Genomic DNA, 24,847 nt, shown 5'->3' with positions numbered 1-24,847 from the left:
CCCTTCCCCTCCAGCCCCTGACAACCGCCAATCTATTTTCTGTCTCTATGAATTTGACTGCTCTAGGTACCTCATATAAGTGGAATCCTCCAGTTTTTGCCTTTGGTGACCAGCTTCTTTCACTAGGCATGATGTCCTCAAGGTTCATCCATTGGCCATCATTTCTTGAACGCAGTTCTATACCAAACGCACGATCTCATTCCGTTCTCACCACGGCTGTCTATGGCTGCCGTGCTGTTTTCCATCTTACAGATTAGGAGTAAAGGCCACTCTCCAGGCCTGCGCTGGGAAGCTGACTCGGAAGCAGTTTGGAGAGTGGCTTGCAGAAGGGTTACCGTGGTATTGTGGAGTACTCTCAGGATTTACACTTCTAAGGAAGTGAGGAGGCAGGACTAGGCAGAGGAGGAAGCAGATCCACAATGCAGCAGTGGAGACTGAGGCTGCAGGGGGAGTCTTAGAGAAGCTCTCACCTTGGTTTGGCCTTTCAGAGTTGTCCCAGATGAGTCATTTGGGTGGAGACTTTGTATCCCCGGCCTCAACCAGCTGAGGCTGGCGGTAGGCCTCCCCGCCTCAGGGAGAGGATGGAACCTTGTGTGCGGCAGTTCCTTGAGGGCAGCCACTGGAGTATGGTCACCAAGACCCTGAAGAGGAGGTTCAGTGTGGAGCCCCATAGTAACTACTACAGACGCTGAAGGAATAAATACCTACATTTCTGAAGGTCATATAAATGACATAAGGGGCAGAGAGCAGTGTTTATTTGACTTCAAAACCCATGGTCTTTCTACTACTCTGGGCATTCTCTCCAAAAGAGATCTGGTATCCACAGTACAGTAAACTTGGAATCTGTTCGTGGTTAAAGTGGAATCTAAGTCCAGAAACTATATCCTTCATTGCATCTTCCACTAGTTACCTAATCCTTACAACTCTTGGTGACAGCAGCATTTTTTCCTGGTCCTTGTCATGAGGAGTGAAGCCAGATCATCGTCTTCACCTTCTAATTGTGTTCCAATTAGAGGCCTAAGGCCTCTCCTTCCCGCCTCTGATGAGTGCCCTGCTATCAGATTAATCTTCCAAGAACACTACTTCTTCCGATTTAATTTAGCAAGACTCCTACCGTGTACCGTGTACTGTGTACCGTGTACCGTGTACCGTGTACCAGGAGTGCCTTGGAGGTCAGATGGTCACAGATAAGGCACGGTCTCTGCTCCCACGCTGTTTATAACCTTTGCAGAGAGACAACTTGATTGTCACCACTAGCAGTACCCTCAGACTCCTAACAGCTAATATTTGCTGAGTTAGGCTGTTAGACACTGTGCTAAAGGCTTGATAGACATCATCTCGATTAATCTTAACAACCACTTTCTGAGCTGCCTCTCAAGAGTACTCATGTTTAGATGCAAAAACTGAGACTTAAAGAGGTTAAGTGTCTTTCTCAGTGGCTCTCAGCTAGAAAGTGGCATGGTCAAAACAGGCATTCCAACTCCAGAGCCTGAGTTCTTCATCATCATGCTTAGAAATTTGACTCACTGCTGTCCTCAGGATTGAGTCCAAATACCTGCATTACCAGTGCCCTTCCTGTCTCTCCCTCTGTGCCCAAACAAACCAAATGATCTCCTCCTGAGGACGCCAAGTCTCCAGACCTTGACACCCGCTGTTTCTGGGTACTTTCTCCTGCCATTTGCTAAGTGCTGGCAGGATTCTCTCAATCCAGATGTGATTGCGGACCCAGCTCAAGCTTGGCCTCCTCCAGAGAGCCTTTTCACTTTACCCTAGAAACTGTGGACCTAGCCTTCTACCAGACACTCCTCGGTTTCTCGTATCCATGCCTATTTCTCCATTTTGCCTGTATGTTCCTTAAGAACTGTGTGGGTTTTTTTTTCATTGAAAATAATTCTTAGTTCTTTTTTTTTGTTGCTGCCTAAAAATTATTCCTGAATTTTAATATGAAAAGTATATATAGCTTCAAAAGTAAACCTAAGCTCATAGATTCTTGAAAAGAGTTAGTTACAGAACCTTCTAATTAATATGCAATGTATCTAATCCTGTGAAAATTCTGTCATATTACTGAGAACTACCCAGATCTCAACATTTTCTAAACTAAACTTCTCATTTTGAGATAATTATAGATTAACAGGGTGTTATAAGAAATAATACAGAGAGATCCTATGTACCATTCACCCAGTTTCTCCCAGTGGTACATCTGACAAAACTATAGTTCAATGCCACAACCAGGATATTGACATCGATACAGTCAATATACAGAACATTTCCGTCATGACAGCTGTCCCTCCTGTTGTCCTTGTAGAGCAGCACCCGCCTGCCCCCAATCCCCTCCCCCAGCAACTACTAATCTGTTCTCCATGTCTATAATTTTGTCATTTCAAAAATGTTATATACATGGAATCATGCAGTATGTCATCTTTTGGGATTGACTTTTTTCACTCAGCGTCATTCCCTAGAGATTCATCCAAATTGTCACATTGTCGCAATAGTTAGCTCCTTCTTATTGCTGAGTAGTGTTCTATATTTTGGGTATGCCCTTGTTTGTTTAACCGTTCACCTCTCGGAGGACATCTGGGATCTTTTTAGTTTTGGAGTATTAGGAATAAAGTTGTCAACATTCATGTGCAGATTTCATGTGAACATGAGTTTTCGTTTGTCTGGGATGAGTGCCCAAGATTGCAAGCGCTAGGTCGTATGGTAGTTGAGTGTTTAGTTTTATAGGAAACTGTCAAAGTTTTTCAGAGTGGCTGTACTATTTTACGTTCCACCAGCAACTTATGAGTGAGCCAATTTCTCTGCACCCTTACCAACATTTGGTGTTGTCACTATTTTTATTTTAGCCATTCTGATATATGTAGGAATATCTCATTGTAGTTTTAATTTGCATCTTCCTAGTGGCTAATGACGAATACATTTTCATGTACTTATTTGCTATCTACATATCCTCTTCAGCAAGATGTCTGTGCATGTCTTTCACCCATTTTCTAATTTGAATGCTTTTTCTTTCACAGTTGAGTTTTAAGAGTTCTTTATGTATTAGATAATGTGGTTTGCAGATATTTTCTCCCTCTTCTTCTCATCCTCTTAACAGGGTCTTTCACAGAGCAAAAGTTTTGAATTTTGGTGAGGGCGAATTTATCAGTTTTTCCTTTTATGGATCATGTTTTTGGTGTCAAGTCTAAGAACTCTTTGCCTAGACCTAGACCCCCCAATTTTTTTCCTGTTTTATATGCTTTATAATTTTATATTTTACAGTTAAATCTGTGATGCATTTTTAGTTAATTTTTATATAAAGTGTTAAGTATAGGTTTAGGCTCATTTTCTGCATGTGGATATCCAGTTGCTCTAGCACGATTTGTTGAAAAGGCTGACTTGATTTTTGAGGTGAAGTCAAATTTCTCTCTCCTTGACTTCAGAGCGAGCCACCTTCCATGCCTCCCAGACAGCACAGACTCAGCATGTCCCAAACAGAGCTCATCATTGTTCTCCTCTTAACCCATCCTTAACATTTTCCTCTTCCTAATTTCACTATTTTTGTCAACAGTACCCTTCACCCAGCGGCCCAAGCCGGAAACTCAATTGCCGAAGTCATTATCCTGGAATCCACCCTTATCTTTAACTCTAACATACGCTAGGTTACCAAATCTTGTCCACTCTGTACCCAAGCCATCTCTCAAACTCATTCCCTTCTTTAGATCTCCCCTGTCTCCAGCATCTTTTGCCTCAAATACTGCACAGCCTCCTAATTTTACTCCCTAATTTTAGTCTTGCTTCCTAATCCATTCTCCGCAATGCAGCTATCGTAATCCTCCTAAAATGCAGATCTGTCTCAAAGTCTTGTCTTAAAGTCTTTCTATTGTGTCCTGCTGCCCTAGGGCAAAAGTTTCATAAAGCTTTTCACGAAACTCTGGATGAAATCTCCAGCTTCTGCAGCAGTACCTAACACAGTGCCTGACTCGCCATAAATATTTATTGATTGACTAATAGAGTCTTAAATTTTGGATGAAGTAAACTTCCCATTGTCAACATCATAGATTCCATTTTTAATAATGTCTGCATCTGCATTCTCTAAGTGTCCATGTTTAGTGGAAGTGAAGCCTGCTCCAGGGCCCGGTGTCTTAGGGTTACACCATCACAGAACTGAGACAAGGATTTGGGTGCAGGAACTTTATTTAGGATGTGATTCTAAGAAGCAGGAATAAAAGAGCAAGAAAAATGAGACAACAAAGAAAGACCAGTTGTTCTCTGGGACTCGTGAGAAGTGCACAGAATGAAATAGACCTGCGTGTAAGTAGCTAGAGCCTGAAATGCAGAGATCCAGAGCATGTATCCACCTGCTTCTGACCCCCACTGGCTGAACGTTGCTGCCAACGTGTTAATTCTCCTGTGTCTACGCTTGCCCACCCAGGAGCGAGCACCCACAGCACTGGGAAGAATACCCTGGGGCAGAAAACGGGAAGACGCAGAGCTCACTTTGGAGGTGGGTTGCCAGCTATACAGGATGAGGTTGAGTTTGCATGAAATTCTCCACTGCTGCTGACAAAGGAATCAGTAGTGGGATCGCGAGATACAGTGTAAGCCCCAGAGGTATTCGCTACACACCCCAGAGTGGAGTAGGGTATCAGCAGTGTCAGTGTTCCTTCTGAGTATCAATAGAAGACCTTTATTTTAATATTCCGTGCATGAAGCAAATAATAATACCAGAATTCAAAGCGGGGTGTCATTGGAGCGGGATGGGGAATAAGTACAATAAGTGCTATAGGAGCTTACTAGACAGTTTTAAAGATCTATATTACATCAACCATCAGATGTGAATAATCCTGATATGCCAGAGCATTTTTATTCTTAACACACGGGGTTATTGGGAAGATCAAAAGAAATAATCATTCAAAGGCACTTTGCGCAGTGCCTGGAGCAAAGCAAGCAGTCGATAAATGTTAATGTTTATACGATTATTATTGTCGATTGTCAGAATTCATCAGACCCACATCAGCAAATAGTAAGTAGTAAGTGGTCTGTCAGCAGGAACGTGGAAACATTCTCATTACGTGGAACTCACTGTTGCAGGGACAGTCATTAAAACAGGATCTAACTGTAGTCTTCTGGGAGACAGAAAATGCTAGGTTCTCCGGAAATGTTGTTCACTCCCTTGGACATGTAGTTTCATTTTCCAAAATTAAATCGCATAACCTGTAAAGCGAAAAGGAAGTTGTACTGCTCTTCGTGAAGGGCCCAGGAAAAACTGAGGCACTATACAATACCAATGAAAACAATTGTTATTTTTCCACAGGGCATAATTAGAAATAAAGAATCAAGGTCAGTCACAAACTTCTGAGCTATAAGGGAGGAAAGGAGCAAATTTCTCCCCCCTGTTATTTTACGGGCTGCCAGGTTGAACTCATACTTATCCAATGAGCCCCAAAATGGAATACCCCTCTGCGCCAACTGTACTGATGATAGTGATTCAGGGAGTAAATGATAAGATTCCATCCTTCTAAAGTGCTTGTAGAATTGGATTCTAGTATGTTTCATTTTGCTATTGGCCAATCACAAAAGAGACTACAGTAGAGAAAAGTGAAGACATCATGCTGAAGAGAGGGTGCCGCACAGAAAAGGAAGAAAGACCCCCTAATTTAGAGACACAGATGGAGGGAAAAGGCAGTTATGCTGTAACAGAAGGGAAACATTAGATAGAGCAATAAGAAAGGAGAAAACCGGCTTAGAAGATAAAGAGTCAAGGAAAGATAGGAATAGACTATAGCGCGGACACGGGCACACACACACACGCACACACAAAAATACAAAAGGACGCTGAAGGGGAAGTGCAGTGATTATTACACAGATGAAATGCAAACATTTAAAATGAAGGTGAGAAGCTTCCAAGACGAATGAGTGGGCAGTAAACTGAACTGCACTGACTTTACCAAGACAAAGACCCAACTTTTTTTATCCTTTCACCTCTACCGACTCCCTTCTACTTTCCACCCCCCTCCCCCCTTTTTTATTTTTTGAGGGGGTGGGGAAGTCTTAAGAATAGCAGAATGGCCTTTTGCCCAGTGGTGTTCTCCTAATCCATTTCCAGTAAGTTCTACGGTGGTTCAAAGCCACATTCCAGGGTCTCAGAGATACCATTCTTCTCCCTCAGATCGTTCTGCTCCTGTGCCTGCAGTTTGTGTTATCAGTGGTGCATGGCCTGAGAACTCCAGGACCTCTGCCAGCTCTCTAAGTAATATGATTAGCATCTAAAGAAACACAAGGAGCCCGTGACTTGGTCCTTTTGCAATTAAAATCATATTCAGAAAGCCTTTTGGTCATAGGCATTTGGGGGGAAAAAAAAAGAGTCACTTCCAGGAATCTTTCTTTGTTCAGAACCCAGCTTAGAGTTCTCTACTTCTTTCAACAGAGTGCCTGCCAGTAACTGTAAAAGAGTTTAAAACCTAAACTGTTGTGCAACCTGTGTGCTAAGAGCAACTCCCTGTGCAGCTGGGCAGCATTTCTGTTGTATGGCTTATTTTTTTCCTGGACTCTCCCAGTCTGAGAGAAAATGGGTGTAAGTTCTTCTTTCATTGATTCAGACCCAGACAAGCAGTGTGGGTGGCCTCGTTCACCCACGTGTGTCACTGCTGTCTCCAGAACAGAAGAGCTGACCAAGACACCAAACTCTCCAGCCAAGGGGCGAGGAATATCTTGGTGTTGTGGTAGATTGTTAGTGGAAACGATGTTAGAAAATGTAAGGCACCTCCACTGTGGAAAACTGTATAGGGGCTCCTCAAAAAATTAAAAGTAGAACTACCATATAATCCAGCAATTTCACTTCTGGGTATTTACCCAAAGAAAACAAAAACACTAATTGGAAAAGATACACGCACCCCAGTGTTTATTGTAGCATTATTCACAATAGCCAAGATATGGAAGCAGCCTAAGTGTCCATCGACAGATGAATGGATGAAGAAGATGTGGTATATACACACACAATGGAGTATTACTCAGCCATAAAGAAAAAAGAAAACTTGCCATTTGTGACAACGTGGATGGTTCTAGAGGGTATCATGCTAAGAAAAATAAGTCAGACAGACAAATACCATATGATCTCACTTATATGTGGAATCTAAAAAAGCTGAAAACAAACCAAGATGAAAACAGACTCATAGATGTAGAGAACAAATGAGTGGTTGTCAGAGGGAAAAGAGGCGTGGGGTTGGGCGAATCAGGTAAAGGGGATTGGGAGGTACAAACCTCCAGTTATAAAATAAATAAGTCATGGGGATGTAACCTACAGCATAAAGGAATATGGTCAGTAATACTGTGATAACTTTGTAGGGGACAGATGGTTGCTAGACATATCATGGTGATCATTTCGTAATGGATGTTAATGTCGAATCACTGTGCAGTACACCTGAAGTTAGCATAATATTGTATATCAACTACATTTCAATAAAAAAAATTACAGGGTACCCCTCCTAAACAGAGTAAAAAGACAGCTGTCTAAGCCTTTGTTTTAATAGGGAGCCCCTAATACGAATCTCTTAAAAGAATTTTGTTAAGGCATAAAGGGTATCTATTAGGTCAGTCTGTCAGCAGCTAGCACCCTTTTATTCGTTTTTGTATTGAATTGTATTTGACATACAACGTTGTTTAAGTTTAAAGTATACAGTGTGTTAATTTGATACGTTTATGTTGCAAAATGATTGCCATAGTAGTGTTGGCTAATACCTCTATTGTATCACATAATGATCGTTTCTTCTGGTACTGGGAACTGTTAAAATCTAGTCTCTTAGCAAGTTGATGGTTTATAATACTGTTTTGTTGTCTGTAATCACTGTGCTGTGTATTAGATCTCCAGGACTTATTTTCCTACTAGTTGCAAGGTTATACCCTTAAACAACGTCTCTCCCATTCCCCCACCTTTTTATGGAATACTACTCAGCCGTGAGAAAGAAGGAAATTCTGCCATTTGCAGCAACATGGATGGACCTTGAGGACATTACGCTAAGTGAGATAAGTCACACAGAGAAAGACAAGTGCTGTATGATCTCACTTACATGTGGAATCTAAAAGCACTGAAAACTAACATCCTTTTAAATGGCCAAATCCCAGGTGGTCAGCAGCTTAGCTAAAATGTCCAAGTACCTTTTCCTAACACGGAAACTCCTTTGAAGCTCCAGCTCTCACTAATGATCCCCAGCAGCTCTGGTCAGTGCTGCTTTTCACAGATGAAGCTTTTTAAAAACTTCGAGTGGAAAAATGTGGCTTTCAGTTTTCAAACAAATCTTTCTATTAAAAAAAAAAAGTACGGAAATGGGCATACTTCACAGTCTTAAATGCACACACATTATTGAAATATTCTTAAGCCTGACAGATTGGCTCAAATCAAGTATTATACACGTGAATATGTTCTCTTTTCCTAATATCAGCAGCAAAGAATGGGAAATAGGAAGGGGTGCGGTACCAGGTAGGAGTCCAGCCAAGTTTGCCTGAAGCCTCATGATAGGAAATGGAAACTAACTTGTACTGATGACCTAGTGGCATCTAGCTAGCTACTATCTAGTGTTCTGTAGCCATTATCTCTCCATGATGAGACTGGAGAAAATCTTCCAAGAATTAATACAGCAGTTGGTAAAATCATTATACTATAATGGGTATAATTCTGCCCTCTGTCACCTTTTTATGAAGTATCTTGAGATTTTAAAAGGTGGAACCCTTTGCAATTCTTGAACAACTTGTATACCTAGCTCTTAATAATCGTTGTGATGAGTTCATTTGTAACCATTTCTAGGCTCGATGTTAATTTTCTTAAATGTTTCTGTAGTTTCCCCTTTATTATAAAGTGTATTAGGTTGGCCTCTTGGCTGTGACAGAAAACTCAACTCCGATTTGTCAAGGGGAAGAAGGGTGACCGTGGCAGTGGAGGCAGGCTCTCCTGCTCTGCTCTTAGCATCCTCAACATTTCCAGCAGGAGAAGAGAGAGAGCAAGCTACTCTCACCCAGGAGTTTAAAAACTGCTTGGGCCTGACTCTCAACGGCCCAGATGGAGTCCTGTGCCCATCTCGGCTAAGGGAATGGAATGCTTTCATTAACTGATTGATTGATTGATGTTGCAGGCTAGGCCCTCCAGGAAACAGATGCCAAGATAGATTTACTGTGAAGAAAAAGGGGCTGAAGCAGGATTGAGCGGGGGGAGCCATTAGATCATAATGCAGATCTTATGAAGTCTGGGCCAGCCTGATGGGGAGCTCCAGAGCAAAAATTGCCAATTAGATGGGAGTCCTTAATGGGGCAGACCTGAGGACAGTCTGTATATAACTTGGACTGTTACTTTTCCTTCCTCACTAGTTAAGAGTTGTAGAATGGAACTCAGGTCTTAACTCAAACATCCGTGTCATCATGTATATGAAGTAGAGAGTGAAGGTTAATATAGACCAGTGGTTCTCAACCAGAGGCAATTTTTGGGTACATGGCAATGTCTGGAGGCATTTTTGGTTATCACAACTGGGGAAGCGGTGCTCCTGGCATCTAGTGGGTAGAGGTCAGGGATGCTGCTAGACCTCTTCTAGCACACGGGATAGAACAACAAAGAATTATCCAGGTCAAGGGTCAGTAGTGCCAAAGTAGAGAAACCTTGTTCCATAGATAACGATACATATCTTATGTGCACATATGTACTGAGAAAGGCCGTGAAAACCTTTCATCTTTGACAAATTCGTAATAGTGACTTTTTTGTTCTTATTGGCATCTATCAATACTTGTTATTGAGATTCCATCCAACTCATTTAACTTTTGGACAGAAAGACTAGATTGAATTAGTGAAATTTCTAAATCCTGGATTTTTAGAAAATTATGTTTATAAGACAAATAGTAACTTGACTTAATTTACATACTATTTAGTATTTAACATCCTTAAAGACTTTGCTTTGGTGACTAGATAAGAATCATCCGTGTTTAGCATGTTCATTGCCTTATGAAAGTGTTATTTCAAAAGTACTAATTTGTTTCTGGTCTGTTTAAATATCCTTGGACTATAGATATGTTTAGTCTGGAAGTTTACTCTGATGTATTCTTACTTTCTGTACACTACAAAGTTGAATCTCAGTGCCAGCTCAGATTGAAATATCGAAAAGTTCAAATTTAGAGTGAAATAAGTGAATATTTACCGCAGTATGCCTTCATATGCAAGAATGTGTTTCTCTTTGTGGGATTTCTGCTAAAAGAATAACACAACAAAAGGAAACTTTTAGCACTATACATTTTGAACCATCCACTAGATGCTTTAGGCTTCGGGGAATTTCTCTCCAGAGCTGCTGCTAAGAAAATAAAAAGACTGGTTAATGCCTGAAGGGATAAAAAGATCAGCTAACCAAAAAAAAAAGTTTTCTCCAAGATGTGAAACGTGTGTTCAATCCTAGATCAAGGACTAGATGTTCAAAGTTCTATATATGAAGTTTTACATTACTTTCGAAAAGTCTGGAAGAAAGTTTGTTACCAGTGCAAAAAAAAAATCATTTTCAAGTATGAAAATAGTGATACCAGGTCTTTACTCATGTAAAAGCCACTCTTCTTCTCTAAACACAAAATTATTAAGTACTTTTATATCCAACCATCTATATTCACATAACCATAAAAAAACAGTTATGACACAGTGAGGAACAGACAAGAAAACAAACTATTTTAATAGCTATATTTTGAAAGCTCCTTCCAAACAAATGTGAAATGTTTAAAAGAAGGGAGGGACTTCCCTTGGCGGTCCAGTGCGCTTCCAATGCAGGGAGTGCGGGTTAGATCCCTGGTCGGGGAGCTAAAACCCCACGTGCCTCGCGGCCAAAAAAACCAGAACATAAAACAGAAGCAATATTGCAATAAATTCAATAAAGACTTTAAAAATGGTCCACATCAAAAAAAAAAAAAATCTAAAAAATAAAAGAAGGGAGAATGATGAATTGTTGCTTACCAGAACAAAACAAAATAATCAACAGTGTGAGTGATACCATTTGAAATCTTGGGAATCTCTAATCCATTAAGATTATGTCACTAATGGCATACAAAACGCCTGTTCAAAAAGTACTCCTCAATGGACATGAGATGCTAAGCTACATAGACTCTGAGTCTGATCTAGGTCCATGGTGTTTTGTGTCACCCCCTTCCGGAAGCCTCCCGGATTGTTCCAGGCCTCATTGCTTCCTTACCTCTAGAAATTCATAATGCTCTTATTGGTCAGTAACACAGAGACTAGCACTTAAAGACTCTCTAACTTCTCCCATGTGCAGTCTTCTTCCTACAAGACACGAGGTTCTCGAGAGCAGGGATTTCTCATGTTCCAGCTTTGCTATCCTCCGCAAGATGAACACACAGGCCAGTGTATACAACAGCACTTGAAAATGCTTGGGGAATAATTGATTACTAAGCTCACCTCTCATGCTGTCCACTCTAGACTTGTTTAGGTCCTGCCAAAGGACAGAAATTGCCTAGCTCTCCCCAACTGGCCAACTTGAGTATTTACTATGAAAGAAGCCGGCTAGATAAGGAGCTTCCCCCAGAGATGTGTCTGCCCAATGCACCCACGCCTATTCTGCTCTGACACCCATTTTTTAATACAAGTAAGTAGCAGCTACTATTTACTCAGTACTTACCTTGTAGCAGATGCCATTAGATGCTTTTCGGGTGTTCTTTTTTTTTAGGAAAATACAATATTTCTACCCAAGCCATTGTAGGAGTCTTGCTAACTATCGGGATAAATGATGTGAGGGGCTTTGAAGAGAATTCACTGCCACCCCGCTCATGATTTTTCCATCATTCCATCTCGTCTTTGTCCAGCCATTTTTGATTTACTGTTTGGGGTTAGTTATCGTATTGAGCTGTGCCCCAACACGCCAGTGGTTCCTCCCGATTTTTACACATCTCCTCGTCACCTAGGATGAAAGTCTGAAGTTTCCTTGACTCTCTCTCCTCCTTCTGGCACCCTTATGTTTAGCCCATCATGTCCTCCTCTCTTGGGGGTTTTTCTGGCAACTTTATCGTCTTATCACTTTCTCCATGCTTCAGTTCACCCTAAAACACTGCTCTGACCGTGGTATTTCTTTATTTAAAAAAATGTATGTAGGGCTTCCCTGGTGGCGCAGTGGTTGAGAGTCCGCCTGCCGATGCAGGGGACACGGGTTCGTGCCCCGGTCCGGGAGGATCCCACATGCCGCGGAGCGGCTGGGCCCGTGAGCCATGGCCACTGAGCCTGCGCGTCCGGAGCCTGTGCTCCGCAACGGGAGAGGCCACAACAGTGAGAGGCCCGCGTACCACCAAAAAAAAAAAAAAAAAAAAGTATGTAGAATATGAAAATGTTAGCAGTAGTTGCCACCAGGCTGGGAAGCAAGATGGCTAGAAGGATATGGTGAATGGGAAACTCACATTGTAAAGGTTCTTATTGTTCTTCTTGAATTTTGTTTTCATGTGAATGCATTAAAAAGAAATAAAAGTAAATTTTTAAAGCGGTAATTTATAAAAAATATTTGAATGCCTTCCCATGAAAAACGAAATGAAGTCTCTGTTCTTAAACCTGACAGTCAAGTACTGCTCTGGGCTGCCTCCAAGCTACATTTCCAGCCTGATATTCTTCAGCTCTCCCTCTGTTTATACCCCACATCTGGGCCTTTCCTAGTGCCAAAAAAATTGTTCATTCTGCTCTTAACACACAGGATGTTTCTTCTGTTTTTGTCCATCAGAACCTTACCCAACTTTGAAGGCCCAGCTTAAAAGCTTCATTCCTTCATTAATTCAGTTCAGATACTCTGTAAGCCCCACAGCTATGTATGCTTCTTTTAGTGCTTTTAAGCACAGTTCCCGGGAAAAGAAAGGAGTGAGCATCTACTGAGTGCTAAGAAATAGACTCTCCAGCCATGTACTTTACAACATCCCGTTCTCTGTACACTAGTTTCATCATCTCTAAAATGGTCATAAATAGGAGTACCTTCCTCACTGTGTTGTTCATTCTTTCAAGTATGTGGTTGGATGCATACTAAGAGATGGGCACTGACCTGGATCCTGGGGATACAGCCGTGAATGAAATAGACCAAGTCCTGCTCTCATCAAGTTTACTTTAGGATAGGAAAGGCTTCAATGAGATGTACCTCTAAAGCTCTTAAAACAGCGCTTGGAATGTAGTAAGTGCTCTATGAATGTTAGCTATTGCTACTGTTGTCACTGTTGCTGTTATTCGGTATTTCTGTTTACAGATAAGGAAACTAACGCTTATAGACTATTAGAGAAGATGCTGAAGGTCAAATGGCTAGTAGAGGATTCCAACTCAGGTCTTCTGGACCGGTAGGACTGATAGCCTTCCCACTATACCAGTGGCTCCAAAAACAGACTATATGTCAGAATCGGTAGAGCTTTAAAGAAAGTACAGATTCTCAAGCCCTAGCCCCGGATAGACTAAGACAGAAATTGTAGAGATGAGCTACGAATCTGTATTTTTAAAAGACTTTCCAGGTAGTTGTGATACTCTTGTCAAATCAGTGAATGACTGCCCTACATTAAAATCTTTCTCATGCCACTTTACCTATTTATAAACAACTAAATCATAAATTCATTTAAAACAGGCTCCTTATTATTTATTTTTCTCTCCTTTCTCTCCTAGCAGAGTGCCTTATAGGCCCTCAATAAGTATTTGAGTAATTAATTGTTTAATTATTTAATTAAAGTTGCTCTTAAAACGCAGGTACAGCTGTAGTACTAGCAGCCTGTTGTGAGCTATCATTGATCTTCCTAGGGATATTTATTAATGAGCTAAGAACTAGTACTTGGGAAAGACAGGCGAAACATCTGGGAAGGGAACTGAGAAAACTTCCAAACCAGATGTTAGCCCTGTCATTACACAGCCTAGGACCCCTGTCTCACCTTGTCCACCCTCCACTGACAACTTCAGGTAAAAATGCAGAAGACGTATTACTAAAAATCGAGAGATTTCCCCCTCCCATTTTTGTTTCCCTTGAGTTGACACATATATCTGTTTTGGAAAATAGGGAGAAAATCTCTTTTTAAAAGAAAGAAAAAAAATCCTTTATTCTTGTCACACCACGAACATGGAGTTCACTGCTATACGTTAAAATTATAAAGCAAGATCCCAAAATGCAGTGGCTGATTATTCACTGTAGACATATTAAGTCAAGAAGCTTATTTTTTCTCTCTTTGCTAAGGCAGAAAGCCTGGGGCTATATGCATTTTTATTACACTTTACTGTCTTGGTTTCACTTGAGAATTAAAAAGAAAGTCAAGGTACAGTGCATGTATCCTGATGGATTTTAGGATTTCTTGCTTTAGTGAAAGGAAGAATCTCATAAAGTATCTCAGATTTTTGCTTAAGGAAGAATACCTACTTCTACGATGACCTAGAAATTCAGTCTTTTATTTCTCCTATAAAAGATCGCATTGTATTCTGGATTTTTTTTCCCGGTAGTTTTCTGCACTGTGTAAAGCCACATTAAAAAAAATAGCTTTCCTTTAGATTTGAAGTGAAAATATCTCGAATAGTTCGAGAAAGTCTTAGGACTGTTCACGGAGCTGACACACCACCTCGGGGTTGGGGTGAGTTGGAGCGAAGGGGGAGGGGAGGCAGGGGGAGTGTCAAGAAAGCTGAGTGGGAGACTGTATAGACTGAGAGGGAGCGAATATACATACGTCAGAGTTGTAGCTCCAGTTCTGACAAATGTACACTGAGAAACAATAGAATTGCATCGCCCCATCTTCTGTCCTTTATTTAGAAGCATGAAGTGCACTTACTTACTCAACTTGCGCCTCTTTTCCTGGTATGCAAAAAAGTGGGAAGGACCAAACGTTGCAGGACTGGGAAATACAGTAGATGAGATCTTCCGGTTAATTGATTTGTAAAGAACAGCCTGATACTGGTTTAGCAGCTCTGCATCAGTGGCGGAAAAGAAAGGCGCTTTTCAGTGGCCTGGAGGAGGAGAGCTGGGAACTGGAAACAGGGGCTGGTGGCAGACAGGGTTCTTTCATGTGTGGTCAGATTGACTGTGAAGGGAGTCATGGTCAGGAAGCTTTGGAAATGCTGTGAGGATAGCGTGGGATTTCATGGGTGTTGATTTCCTTGGTTAAGGTTGCTGAGCGCATACTTCAGCAAATTGTCCCTCCCAGCCATCATTGTCAAGGTGATTAGTAGACCAAACTGAAAATCTACCAGTGTATTATTACTCGAAATATAAGGATTTTGCCATTGAGCTAAAAAAAAAAAAGGTTTATTCTGGTGCTCTTTCTTTTTTCATTTATCTTCAAGGTTTCACCCTGCTTTAGTCATCTTTTAGTATGAATTTGCTAACTGCTGTATACGTTGTCTTCCCCGCCCCCCCAGATGATACCAGTTCTGTTTTATCCCCTTGATAATTGTTTCAAATTGCCACTTCTGGTCCTTGGGAGCACTCCTGTGTTCTAGTACCAGGAGGCATAATTATGTCATTCCCATGCGAACACTGTGCTACTTATGACCCAAAATGCCACTAGAAAGAAAAATTTTTGCGAGAATGATATCTTCCAAATGTGGAATAAATAAAGCTCAAGAATAAATAGCTGGGCTTCCCTGGTGGCGCAGTGGTTGAGAGTCCGCCTGCCGATGCAGGGGACACGGGTTCGTGCCCCGGTCTGGGAGGATCCCACATGCCGCGGAGCGGCGGGGCCCGTGAGCCGTGGCCGCTGAGCCTGCGCGTCCGGAGCCTGTGCTCCGCAGCGGCAGAGGCCACAACAGTGAGAGGCCCGCGTACTGCAAAAAAAAAGGAATAAATAGCTGAAGCTGAAATGTAACTGATTTAAACGTATTGGTGTGGTGAGGTGCAAGGCAATTGACTTTAGTTCCCGCTCCAAATCATGAGATACGTCAGGAAAGGTTTTTAAAGGAAACCTATTTTTTAAGATAAAATCTGCATCAAGTTACATCATCCAAGCAGAGTAATTCACCTTTTATTTCTCTAAGACAAGAAACAAAGAGCAGAAGAAATGCTTCCTATGAACTCTACCCTTCCCAGCACATTTTTTTCATAACAGTGTGTAGATGTAACAAAAACTAAATATTTTGTCAAATGAAGCAGGATAAGGATGTTGATTGCTGCTTTTCTAAATTAAAATTAATGATACCCTTAAGGTACTTGGGCCTATGAAGTCAACTTAATGTTGATATAACCTGACTCCATTATCACAGAATGAGGCAGCTACATGAGCACGAAAACTAATAAACAGACTTCCAAGGTGCATTTTAGAAATCGGTGAGGTGAAAGCTAAAAGCTTAACAATGGACAAAGGACTTGCTGTTTTGTCCTCCCTTGCTTTCCGGTTGTTGGAAGAGTTCGTCAGAATTAGAGGACTAATGTGCCTGAAGAAGCGCCCGGCTGGCTCTAGGCTGGGGCTCCTGTTCACATCATGCCCCACCTGCCTTGTAGGGACGCACAGCCACTTCGTGTTACGCGCTCTCTGTTTGCCTCAGCAAACAGAGTCTGTGTGCTCTTCTGGTAGGTTGTACAGGACACAGTTGGGAAGAGCGAGTGGAAGGGTGGGTGCAGGAGAGAGGAAAGAGAAAGGTAGGAATAAGAAAAGGAATCAGAGATTAGGAAGACGGGAATCAGCACAGAAGTACAAATTTGGAAGCTGGGGGAAAAACGCTCTGAGAGAAGAACGTAAAAAGCGGCGGATTAATGATGGTCTGAGATGGCAGGCATTAGCATCCATGCCACAAATCACACAAAATCAACTAATAATTATGCTCCTACTCAGAGTGAGCACTGTGCTAGCACTGGCTGCTTTCCCGTGATCTATCCTGAAGTCAAGTGCAAGAAACTCCGCTTAACTCAGAAGTGTCTCAGGGTCAAGAAAACACATAAATAAATTTTCAAGGAAAAGAAAAATTCAGCCAACTTTTGCATTCAACAAGCCCAGATTGTTTTGCCACAGAGCTGTACCTATCGTACGTCCTCATTCCAAGCCTTATCTCAGAGCATTTTTCTTTTCAGTCACAACTCAGAAGAAATCACGATTAGAACAGTGGATTTTAAATGAAAAGAGTTACAATTCGTTAAGAGGATTTTAACTGAAAGTGAAATAAATCGCAGGAGAGTTTTCAGGATAATGTTTGGGCACGTGTTTATTATGAGTGTTACGAGTAAGAATTTGGAAGTAAGAATGAATTCTGAAGGCTTCCCCCAGTAGATAAATGCATACAGAGAAGTGTACAAACTGCAAAATTTCAGGACAAAAACTCACGAATAGACTGGAGAGAGTCGTTTGCGTGCGTGTGCGTTGTTTATTCACTAGCATCACAGCACAAGGAGAGTTTTATTTTTATGGGCTCATTAGTGGAGGTGTGAGCTCTGGTTCTTGCATGCCCATGGATATCTATCAAGGGTCTTAGCAAACTGAGACCCAGAAAATTGAAATACACATGCCCAGTTACATCTTTTCCCAAGGCTGGAGTAAACACGATTTATGCGTGTAGTGCCAGTAAGAACACTTGGACACCAGGAAGGAATCACGTTGTCTAACGATGTATTTCCACATCAGGAGGGAATTTTTACCTCTTCTAAAACTCCAGTGGAGATAAAAACTTAAAAGTAAGTAACTAGCAGGTCAAAAGAAAAATTGGAAGCCCTTGAGAACTTAAAGTTAAGTAACAAATATTTGCACTTAGATCAATTTATTTCAAATCATTACTAGGAGCCACGGTGTTGTTATCTGTCCTTTTTCTTCCTTCTCCTTTTGGCTTATTTAAAGCAATTTTGAAGAAAAAAGGAAATAAAGATATTCTTCAAAATACACAGAGGAATTGACTGAGCTTTGGGGAACAGTCACAGCTGGGAATGGAGTGTGTTATCGTTAATTTAGTTGAAGGACTTGGTGCTCATTTATTATCTCCAAAATTACACTTTCAAGTATACCTTAATCACACTTAGTGTAGTGCCTAAAGTAACAGGCTCAAAAAGCCTTTTTATTCACTCATTTATTGAGTATTTACGGAGCATCTCCTTTGTATTAGGCACTATACCAAACTGTGAACAAGGCAGACAGGGTCCCGATCTACATGGACAAGGAACTTACATTCTAGTAAATATCTTCTGAATGAATAGAGAGACATTTCTTAGTGAAGTGAAAGAAGGGAGGTCTCTGCAAAGAGTACACTGCCTACAGAAAGGAGAAAGCAAAGAAGAATAATATATAGTCTTCATAGCTCTCAAATATGATTATTTAAAAATTAGAATAAAACAGATATGGAGGAGTTTGGGAAGCCCTGTTTTTTTTTGTTGTTCTTGTTTAAAAAAAAAAGAGAGACTTTTTTCCCCCCTGACGTGCTTTTTCTGAAGAAATGCTGCAAACTAGATCTTGAGTACCCATGGAGCAGATGGCAGGTTTTTGTCCATCTGGGGTAGTTCTAAAGAATAGACCCTTGTGTATCAATAGATAAGGTTTCTTCCAGTTCTAAACTTTCTTGATCTATGATCTAATAGTAGACACAAGATGTGTGCTTCCAAAAGGATGCTATAATTGTATTTCTTTTTATGAAAAGAAACAGAGGCATGGCCTATTAATTTGGGGGAAATTGGGTTCTTCCTGTCTCTTTAAATAATTGTTTAGACTCCTTTGGTTCTTCCTTCTCCACTCACTTTCTAATGCTCAGTCCTATCCTCTTCAGCCTCACTTCCCTTTCCTTCCTTTAATGACTGGGACAGATTGCTCTTCTCTAACTGGCTATACATGGCATCTCCAGTTAAATAAATGTTTCACTGTTAGGTCAAATTCATCATGTTCCAAATGAAGTCATCCGCCCATTTGCCATTCCTCTCCTTTCTAATTATTAGTGTTTCCATCAGCAGTATCCTCAATCTCCTGGTCTTCCGCACTGGAAATCCTGAAGTTTTATTTGCTTCTACAAAAGTTACACTCCAACACCAAAGTGATTAGTTTTTCCTTACTTTAAAATACCTCCCAGTCTATACCATCTTTTCCATTCCGGGCAACACAGTCTTCATTCCAACACATATAACCCCAAGTCTAGGCAGTTGTAACAGCTTCTAACTGGTGTCAGCCTCCAGGTCCCTCTTGAATCTGTTACACTGACAGATTCATCTCCCTAAACTTCAACTTCCCTCTCAAATCATGAGTCCCGTCACGGAAGTCTTCAGTGGTTCCCTTTGCCTACGGGGTAAATCTTGAGCCTCAGTGTCTGCAATGTCTTGTTTCGCGTCATCTGCTTGCAGCGCACGTAGCTAACTGCATCTCACTGTCCTCTCTGAGACCAGTGTTCTGCTACCCCAAGATCTTCCTTAGGTTGTTTCCATTCCTCACCTCCAACCCGTTATGCTTCCAGAGATCAAGACTGTAGCATTCATTTATTGCATATCTCTTTCCATATTAACATATACTTAAAAAGGGAACAAACAATTAACCAAGTAAAGAATGAACTGTGCCAGAACTCAAGGTAATGGGATAAAATTTCTGGCTTTTGCTTCTTAGTTTGCATATAGTGTTTTATATTGGTTTAAAAAAAAAATCCAGTTAGTAAGGTCTAATGCATGGAGGTTATTGTTCCAAAAGGTTATCAAATTTCATTTCCTTGCCTAATTGCTCACAAGAGTAAAGTGCTTTGTTCTCAAGTAGCTACAGTTTGTGAGGATCTTGTGTACCTTCAAGTTTTCCTTTCTTTTTTTTTTTTTTTTTTTTTTTTTTTTTTTTTCGGTACGCGGGCCTCTCGCTGTTGTGGCCTCTCCCGTTGCAGAGCGCAGGCTCAGCGACCATGGCTCCTCCACGGCGTGTAGGATCTTCCCGGACCGGGGCACAAACCCGTGTCCCCTGCATCGGCAGGTGGGCTCCCAACCACTGCGCCACCAGGGAAGCCCCAAGTTTTCCTTTCTTAGAATTATTTCTTTATTTATTCTGTGCATTCAATCCGTGCCATACCTTTCTCCAAAGATAATTTGTGAAAAGAAATATTTTCTGCTTAATTCTTTAGTTAAGACTATTTCCTGAACATTTTATTTCATTACATGATGCATCTTTAATTTTTGTCTCACTATCATACATTTTCTTAAGTTCGAGTTATAGGGATGGAGATTCACTTTTATCTAATTTTAAATTCTTGATAATTGGGTATACACTGGAAACAACCAGCATGGCCCTCCCTGTATAAGAAGGAAGCAACCTTCAGATCAGGGACTTATGATGGTCTGTGATCCTGTACCCACGTGGTCCCTGTGAAGCCACTAACGCTATCTCCAGAGGAAATGGCCTGGGGCACGTTCCTGCTCCTTTGCCATCCACGTGTTCCCTTGGGGATTTCCCTCTCATATGTGCAAAGATTTCTCCTCGGTGTCCATTCCCATATGGCCTCCCCATCCCCAAGCTTTCACATTCCTCTCTTCTTTATTTGTTTATTAAATGACCCATTCTGCATTTAGAAATAATTATGTATTCCATTCATTTGCATGTGTTCTTCTACAGCCCTTCTCTATAGTCTTAGGGTATCACATTCTTTAAGACCAGGAACTGGCCTTGCCTTGGATCATAAAATATTACTGATGACTAAGAGTTTCATAGATAGGTACACTACGTTAGGTCTGCTTTCAATAAATTAATTTAAAAATAAATTAAAAGGCCAACTGCATGTTAACTATTTACACAGTACTCTGTGTTTTCAACTTTACTCTCTGGAGTAGCAGTTAAGAGCAGGAGCCAGACCGAATGAGCTTGAATCCTGAATCTGCCAGTTTACTAGCTGCTTAAGCTTAGGCAAATTTTGTTTGGTTTTTTTATCCTCTCATCCTTCAGTTTCTACATCAGTGAAGTGGAGAGAGAATATTATTTCCTACTGCAGAGTTATTGTGAAGATTAAATGTTACTTCACACTGTCATGCACAGGGTGCTTAAAAAATATTAGCCATTTTTGTATGTTATGTGGTGCCTTGCACACTGTAACCTCTTCCTCTCCCTTTATTAACCATAATAGCAACAATAACGGCAGCTGCTAGCATTTATTGAGCAATTAGCATGTGATAGAAACTAGGCTAAACACATGTATCATCTTATTTAATTCCCGCAATAACACCATGAGGTAGGAAGTATTGTTGTCCCATTTTAATGATAAGGTAAGTTAAGTTTAGAATAATTTACCCAGGGACATACAACATGCAGTGGATGTCAGTGAGCATTCTCGTTCATTCTCCCTATCCATCTCTCTCTCTCCCCCTCTCTCTCTTTCCTCTTTCTCATGCGCGCGCACACACACACATAAACACACACATTTATCCACTGGTTTGATCAACTAGTCGTTACACAAATATTTCTTATGCCACTTACTACATGCGGGGTTCAGTGCATCCTGTGGGAGGGAGGAGAGGAGAGGACAAATAAGCAAGGAATGGTTCCTGCCATCAAGAAGTTGCCAGTCCATTGCAGGAGATATCCATATCCATATGACGAAAACAATGGCTATGATAGAAGTGTTCCAAGTATAAACCGTGTGCTGTGAGAATGCTGAGGAGGCAAACATATAACAGCCTTAAATGGGGAAAAGGGGGATAAGAACATTCCGGAGGGAAGGAGAACACGAACAAGTCTCAGGAGTGTTACATTGGATGGAACGTCGCAGGACAGGCCGGTAGAGTTTGACTGAGCGTGCAGGGTCGTAAGGCTGGGAAAGTAGGTTTCAAATGTCCCTCATGTTTTTCTGTGCATCGCAGTGAAGCAAACCCTCCATTTTTTTTGAAACTCTGTGTGGTTTTCCAGATGTTCAGTCCAAGCAAAGATGGACAAGGCTAGGGAGAGCGTGTAGAAAAAACAGATTGTTCTGGAACTAGGCTAGGTAATTGATTGATATGGGAAGGTCAGAGTTGGCGTTAGACCAGACTACCTGAGCCACTTTTTCAATGAGTTTAAGATGTATCTTACTTCTTGGGAGTTATCCACACCACAGAGTGAACCTGCTTGAGCTCTGATGGCTCTGGGCAAGCTCTGACTAACCTCTAGTTTAGCATAGCCTGCTCAGAACCAAATCAAGATCCAAAGTTATAAAGCTAGGGTGCCTGGGGCCACCATTAATATAGAATTGGCAGTATGCCAGATGACAAAATATACCATTTCACCCATAAAATTCTTCCCTTTTTCCCCCACTCAAAATGGAATTCACTGAGCTGAAAGGACACTGTGTCAATATATTATAGAAAAACGTAATAGGAAAAAAAAGAATGGCAAACTTTATTCCATCGCCACCTAAACGTATACTTCCCACTAATTTCCAAGTCCAATAAAATCTGAAAATTTCTTTATTTTCACCATCCACCCTATAGTTACCCTAAATTAAAACCTTGCCTCTGTTTCTTTGATACTTAAAGTATCGGTCAACTTTTGGTTACTTATTAATTTATCAATGATTATCACTTGATATCCATTAATTATCAATATGATTCTTAAAAACATGTCAAAAGCAACAGACTAAGACAAAATATATATCATTTCTGAGATCCTTTAGTCACCTAGTATAATGGCGAATGGCAACCTCCCTACCTAACGTTTTTGTGAAAGATCTGGAGTTTGCTTTTTTTTGCAGTACACGGGCCTATCACTGTGTGGCCTCTCCCGTTGCGGAGCACAGGCTCCGGACATGCAGGCTCAGCGGCCATGGCTCACGGGCCCAGCCGCTCCGCGGCATGTGGGATCTTCCCGGAGCGGGGCACGAACCCGCGTCCCCTGCATCGGCAGGCGGACTCCCAACCACTGCGCCACCAGGGAAGCCCTAGAGTTTGCATTTTTGATGGTACTAATTGGAGCAGTAATTCATTTGTGGCTACCAATGAGTAGAGTGTTCTCAGAAAATCCCATTTTAACATTGTCAAGAGAGCAAATCTTTTTTGTTTGGCCTTGGTTTGATAAAAATGGGTCTCGGAGGCCACATGTGGTAAGTGGATATTAAAACAAGGTTATAAATTGTTGTTTTAATGTTCCAGCCTTAGAAGCCCAGAAGATCTTACCAAAAAGGATACATTGTTTTAATTGCCCCTCATTATATATGATGAGAGAACATAATTTTTCTCCTCTTCCTCGCAGGTAGCTGTTGAGGACCGCATCAGGCAGCTGCACGAAGCCCACAGGGACTTTGGCCCAGCATCCCAGCACTTCCTTTCCAGTAAGTCATTGTCAGTTTTCGTTGCTTAACCTCTTCACTGCATCTTGGTGGCTAAGAATTAAGAGTTGAATTACAGTTGTCTCTGCCAAATGCACTGGAGGCACAAATCATCCTGAAATATAACTTAGTGGGTAAATTCAGAAGGTTAAGAAGAGGAGGACCAATTAGATCATTTTGTCCAGCCTTCAGCTAATGCATAATTATTTCCCACAATGTATTCTCAAGTGCTAACTTGAGCAATATTTTTGGGTCTTTAGTTCTGCTTATAGCAGTTCACTTCGTCAAGCTGATAATTATATATCATATAATTATTATATGATAATTCAATATATATTACTATGAATCTGTAATTCTTTATCTCTATATAATTCATTAAATACTCCCTGCCTGCAAGTTGGAACTTCAGCCCATTCTGTTTCCTTTCCCTAACTATTCTTATCCCTCTTTTATCCTTGACCTCTCTTCATTCTTTTTATTTTCCAGCTTTACTATTTTATTAATTATATTTATATAATGATATTATTTATATATTATTAATAAATATATCTTTTATAATTAACTCTATTTTTATAATTAATACCAAGAGGAATAGCCTTGGTTAACTGAAAGTGTAATATTGGAATATCCTATAAATATAACAATGCATATTAAATTGTCAAGTTACTGTTTTCCTCTGAGTAGTGTTAATTTATACTCTTTCATTGATTATAAAAGTATATATATATATACATATATATCTGTTGGTATTTAAAAAGTCATACGTCTGCCACATGGGGTTAATATCTGTTAACATTTTGACGTATTTCCTTCTGGTCGTGCATGCGTATGTATGAGAGTTTAACCATCATTTTTTAGAAATTTTTATTTTATATTGGAGTATAGTTGATTAACAGTGTGTTAGTTTCAAAAAACAATGTGTTAGTTTCAGGTGTATAGCAGAGTGATTCAGTTTTACATATACATATGTCTATTTTTCAAGTTCTTTTCCCATTTAGGTTATTACAGAATACTGAGCAGAGTTCCCTGTGCTGTACAGTAGGTCCTTGTTGCTTATCTATTTTAAATATAGCAGTGTGTATATATCAGTCCCAACCTCCCAATCTGTCCCTCTCCACCACCCATCCCCCCAGTAAGCATAAATTAGTTCTCTCATTCTGTGAGTCTGTTTCTGCTTTGTAAATAAGTTCATTTGTATCACTTATTTTAGATTTCACATATAAGTGATATCATATGATATTTGTCTTTCTCTGACTTACTTCACTTAGTATGATACTCTCCAGGTCCATCCATGTTGCTGCAAATGGCATTATTTCATTCTTTTTAATGGCTGAGTAATATTCCATTGTGTATCTGTACCGCAACTTCTTTACCCATTCATCTGTCAGTGGACATTTAGGTTGCTTCCATGTCTTGGCTATTGTAAACAGCGCTGCAGTGAACATTCGGGTGCATGTATCCTTTTGAACCATGGTTTTCTCTGGATACATGAACAGGAGTTGGATTGCTGGATCATATGGTAACTCTGTTTTCAGCTTTTTAAGGAACCTCCATACTGTTCTCCGTAGTGACTGTACCAATTGACATTCCCACCAACAGTGTAGGAGGGTTTCCTTTTCTCCACAGCCTCTCCAGCATTTATTGTTTGTAGACTTTTTGATGATGGCCATTCTGACTGGTGTGAGATGATATGTC

The 24,847-nt window shown here is 40.7% G+C and overlaps 1 protein-coding gene across 1 annotated transcript in view; it reads left to right on the top strand.

Annotated features, from left to right (window-relative positions):
* The window catches only part of DMD (dystrophin), a 2,099,690-nt gene that overhangs the window by 1,835,135 nt on the left and 239,708 nt on the right, over nt 1-24,847 (top strand). The window contains exon 61 of the mRNA XM_032618871.1: nt 23,077-23,155. Coding sequence (XP_032474762.1) covers nt 23,077-23,155 — 79 coding nt within the window. The remainder of the gene's footprint in view (nt 1-23,076; nt 23,156-24,847) is intronic.

The sequence above is a fragment of the Phocoena sinus genome, chromosome X (genome assembly GCF_008692025.1).
Source record: "Phocoena sinus isolate mPhoSin1 chromosome X, mPhoSin1.pri, whole genome shotgun sequence".
In the NCBI taxonomy this organism is placed as follows: Eukaryota; Metazoa; Chordata; class Mammalia; order Artiodactyla; family Phocoenidae; genus Phocoena; species Phocoena sinus.
The sequence above is the reverse complement of the archived record's forward strand: the minus strand, read 5'-3'. Positions and strand labels throughout refer to the sequence as shown.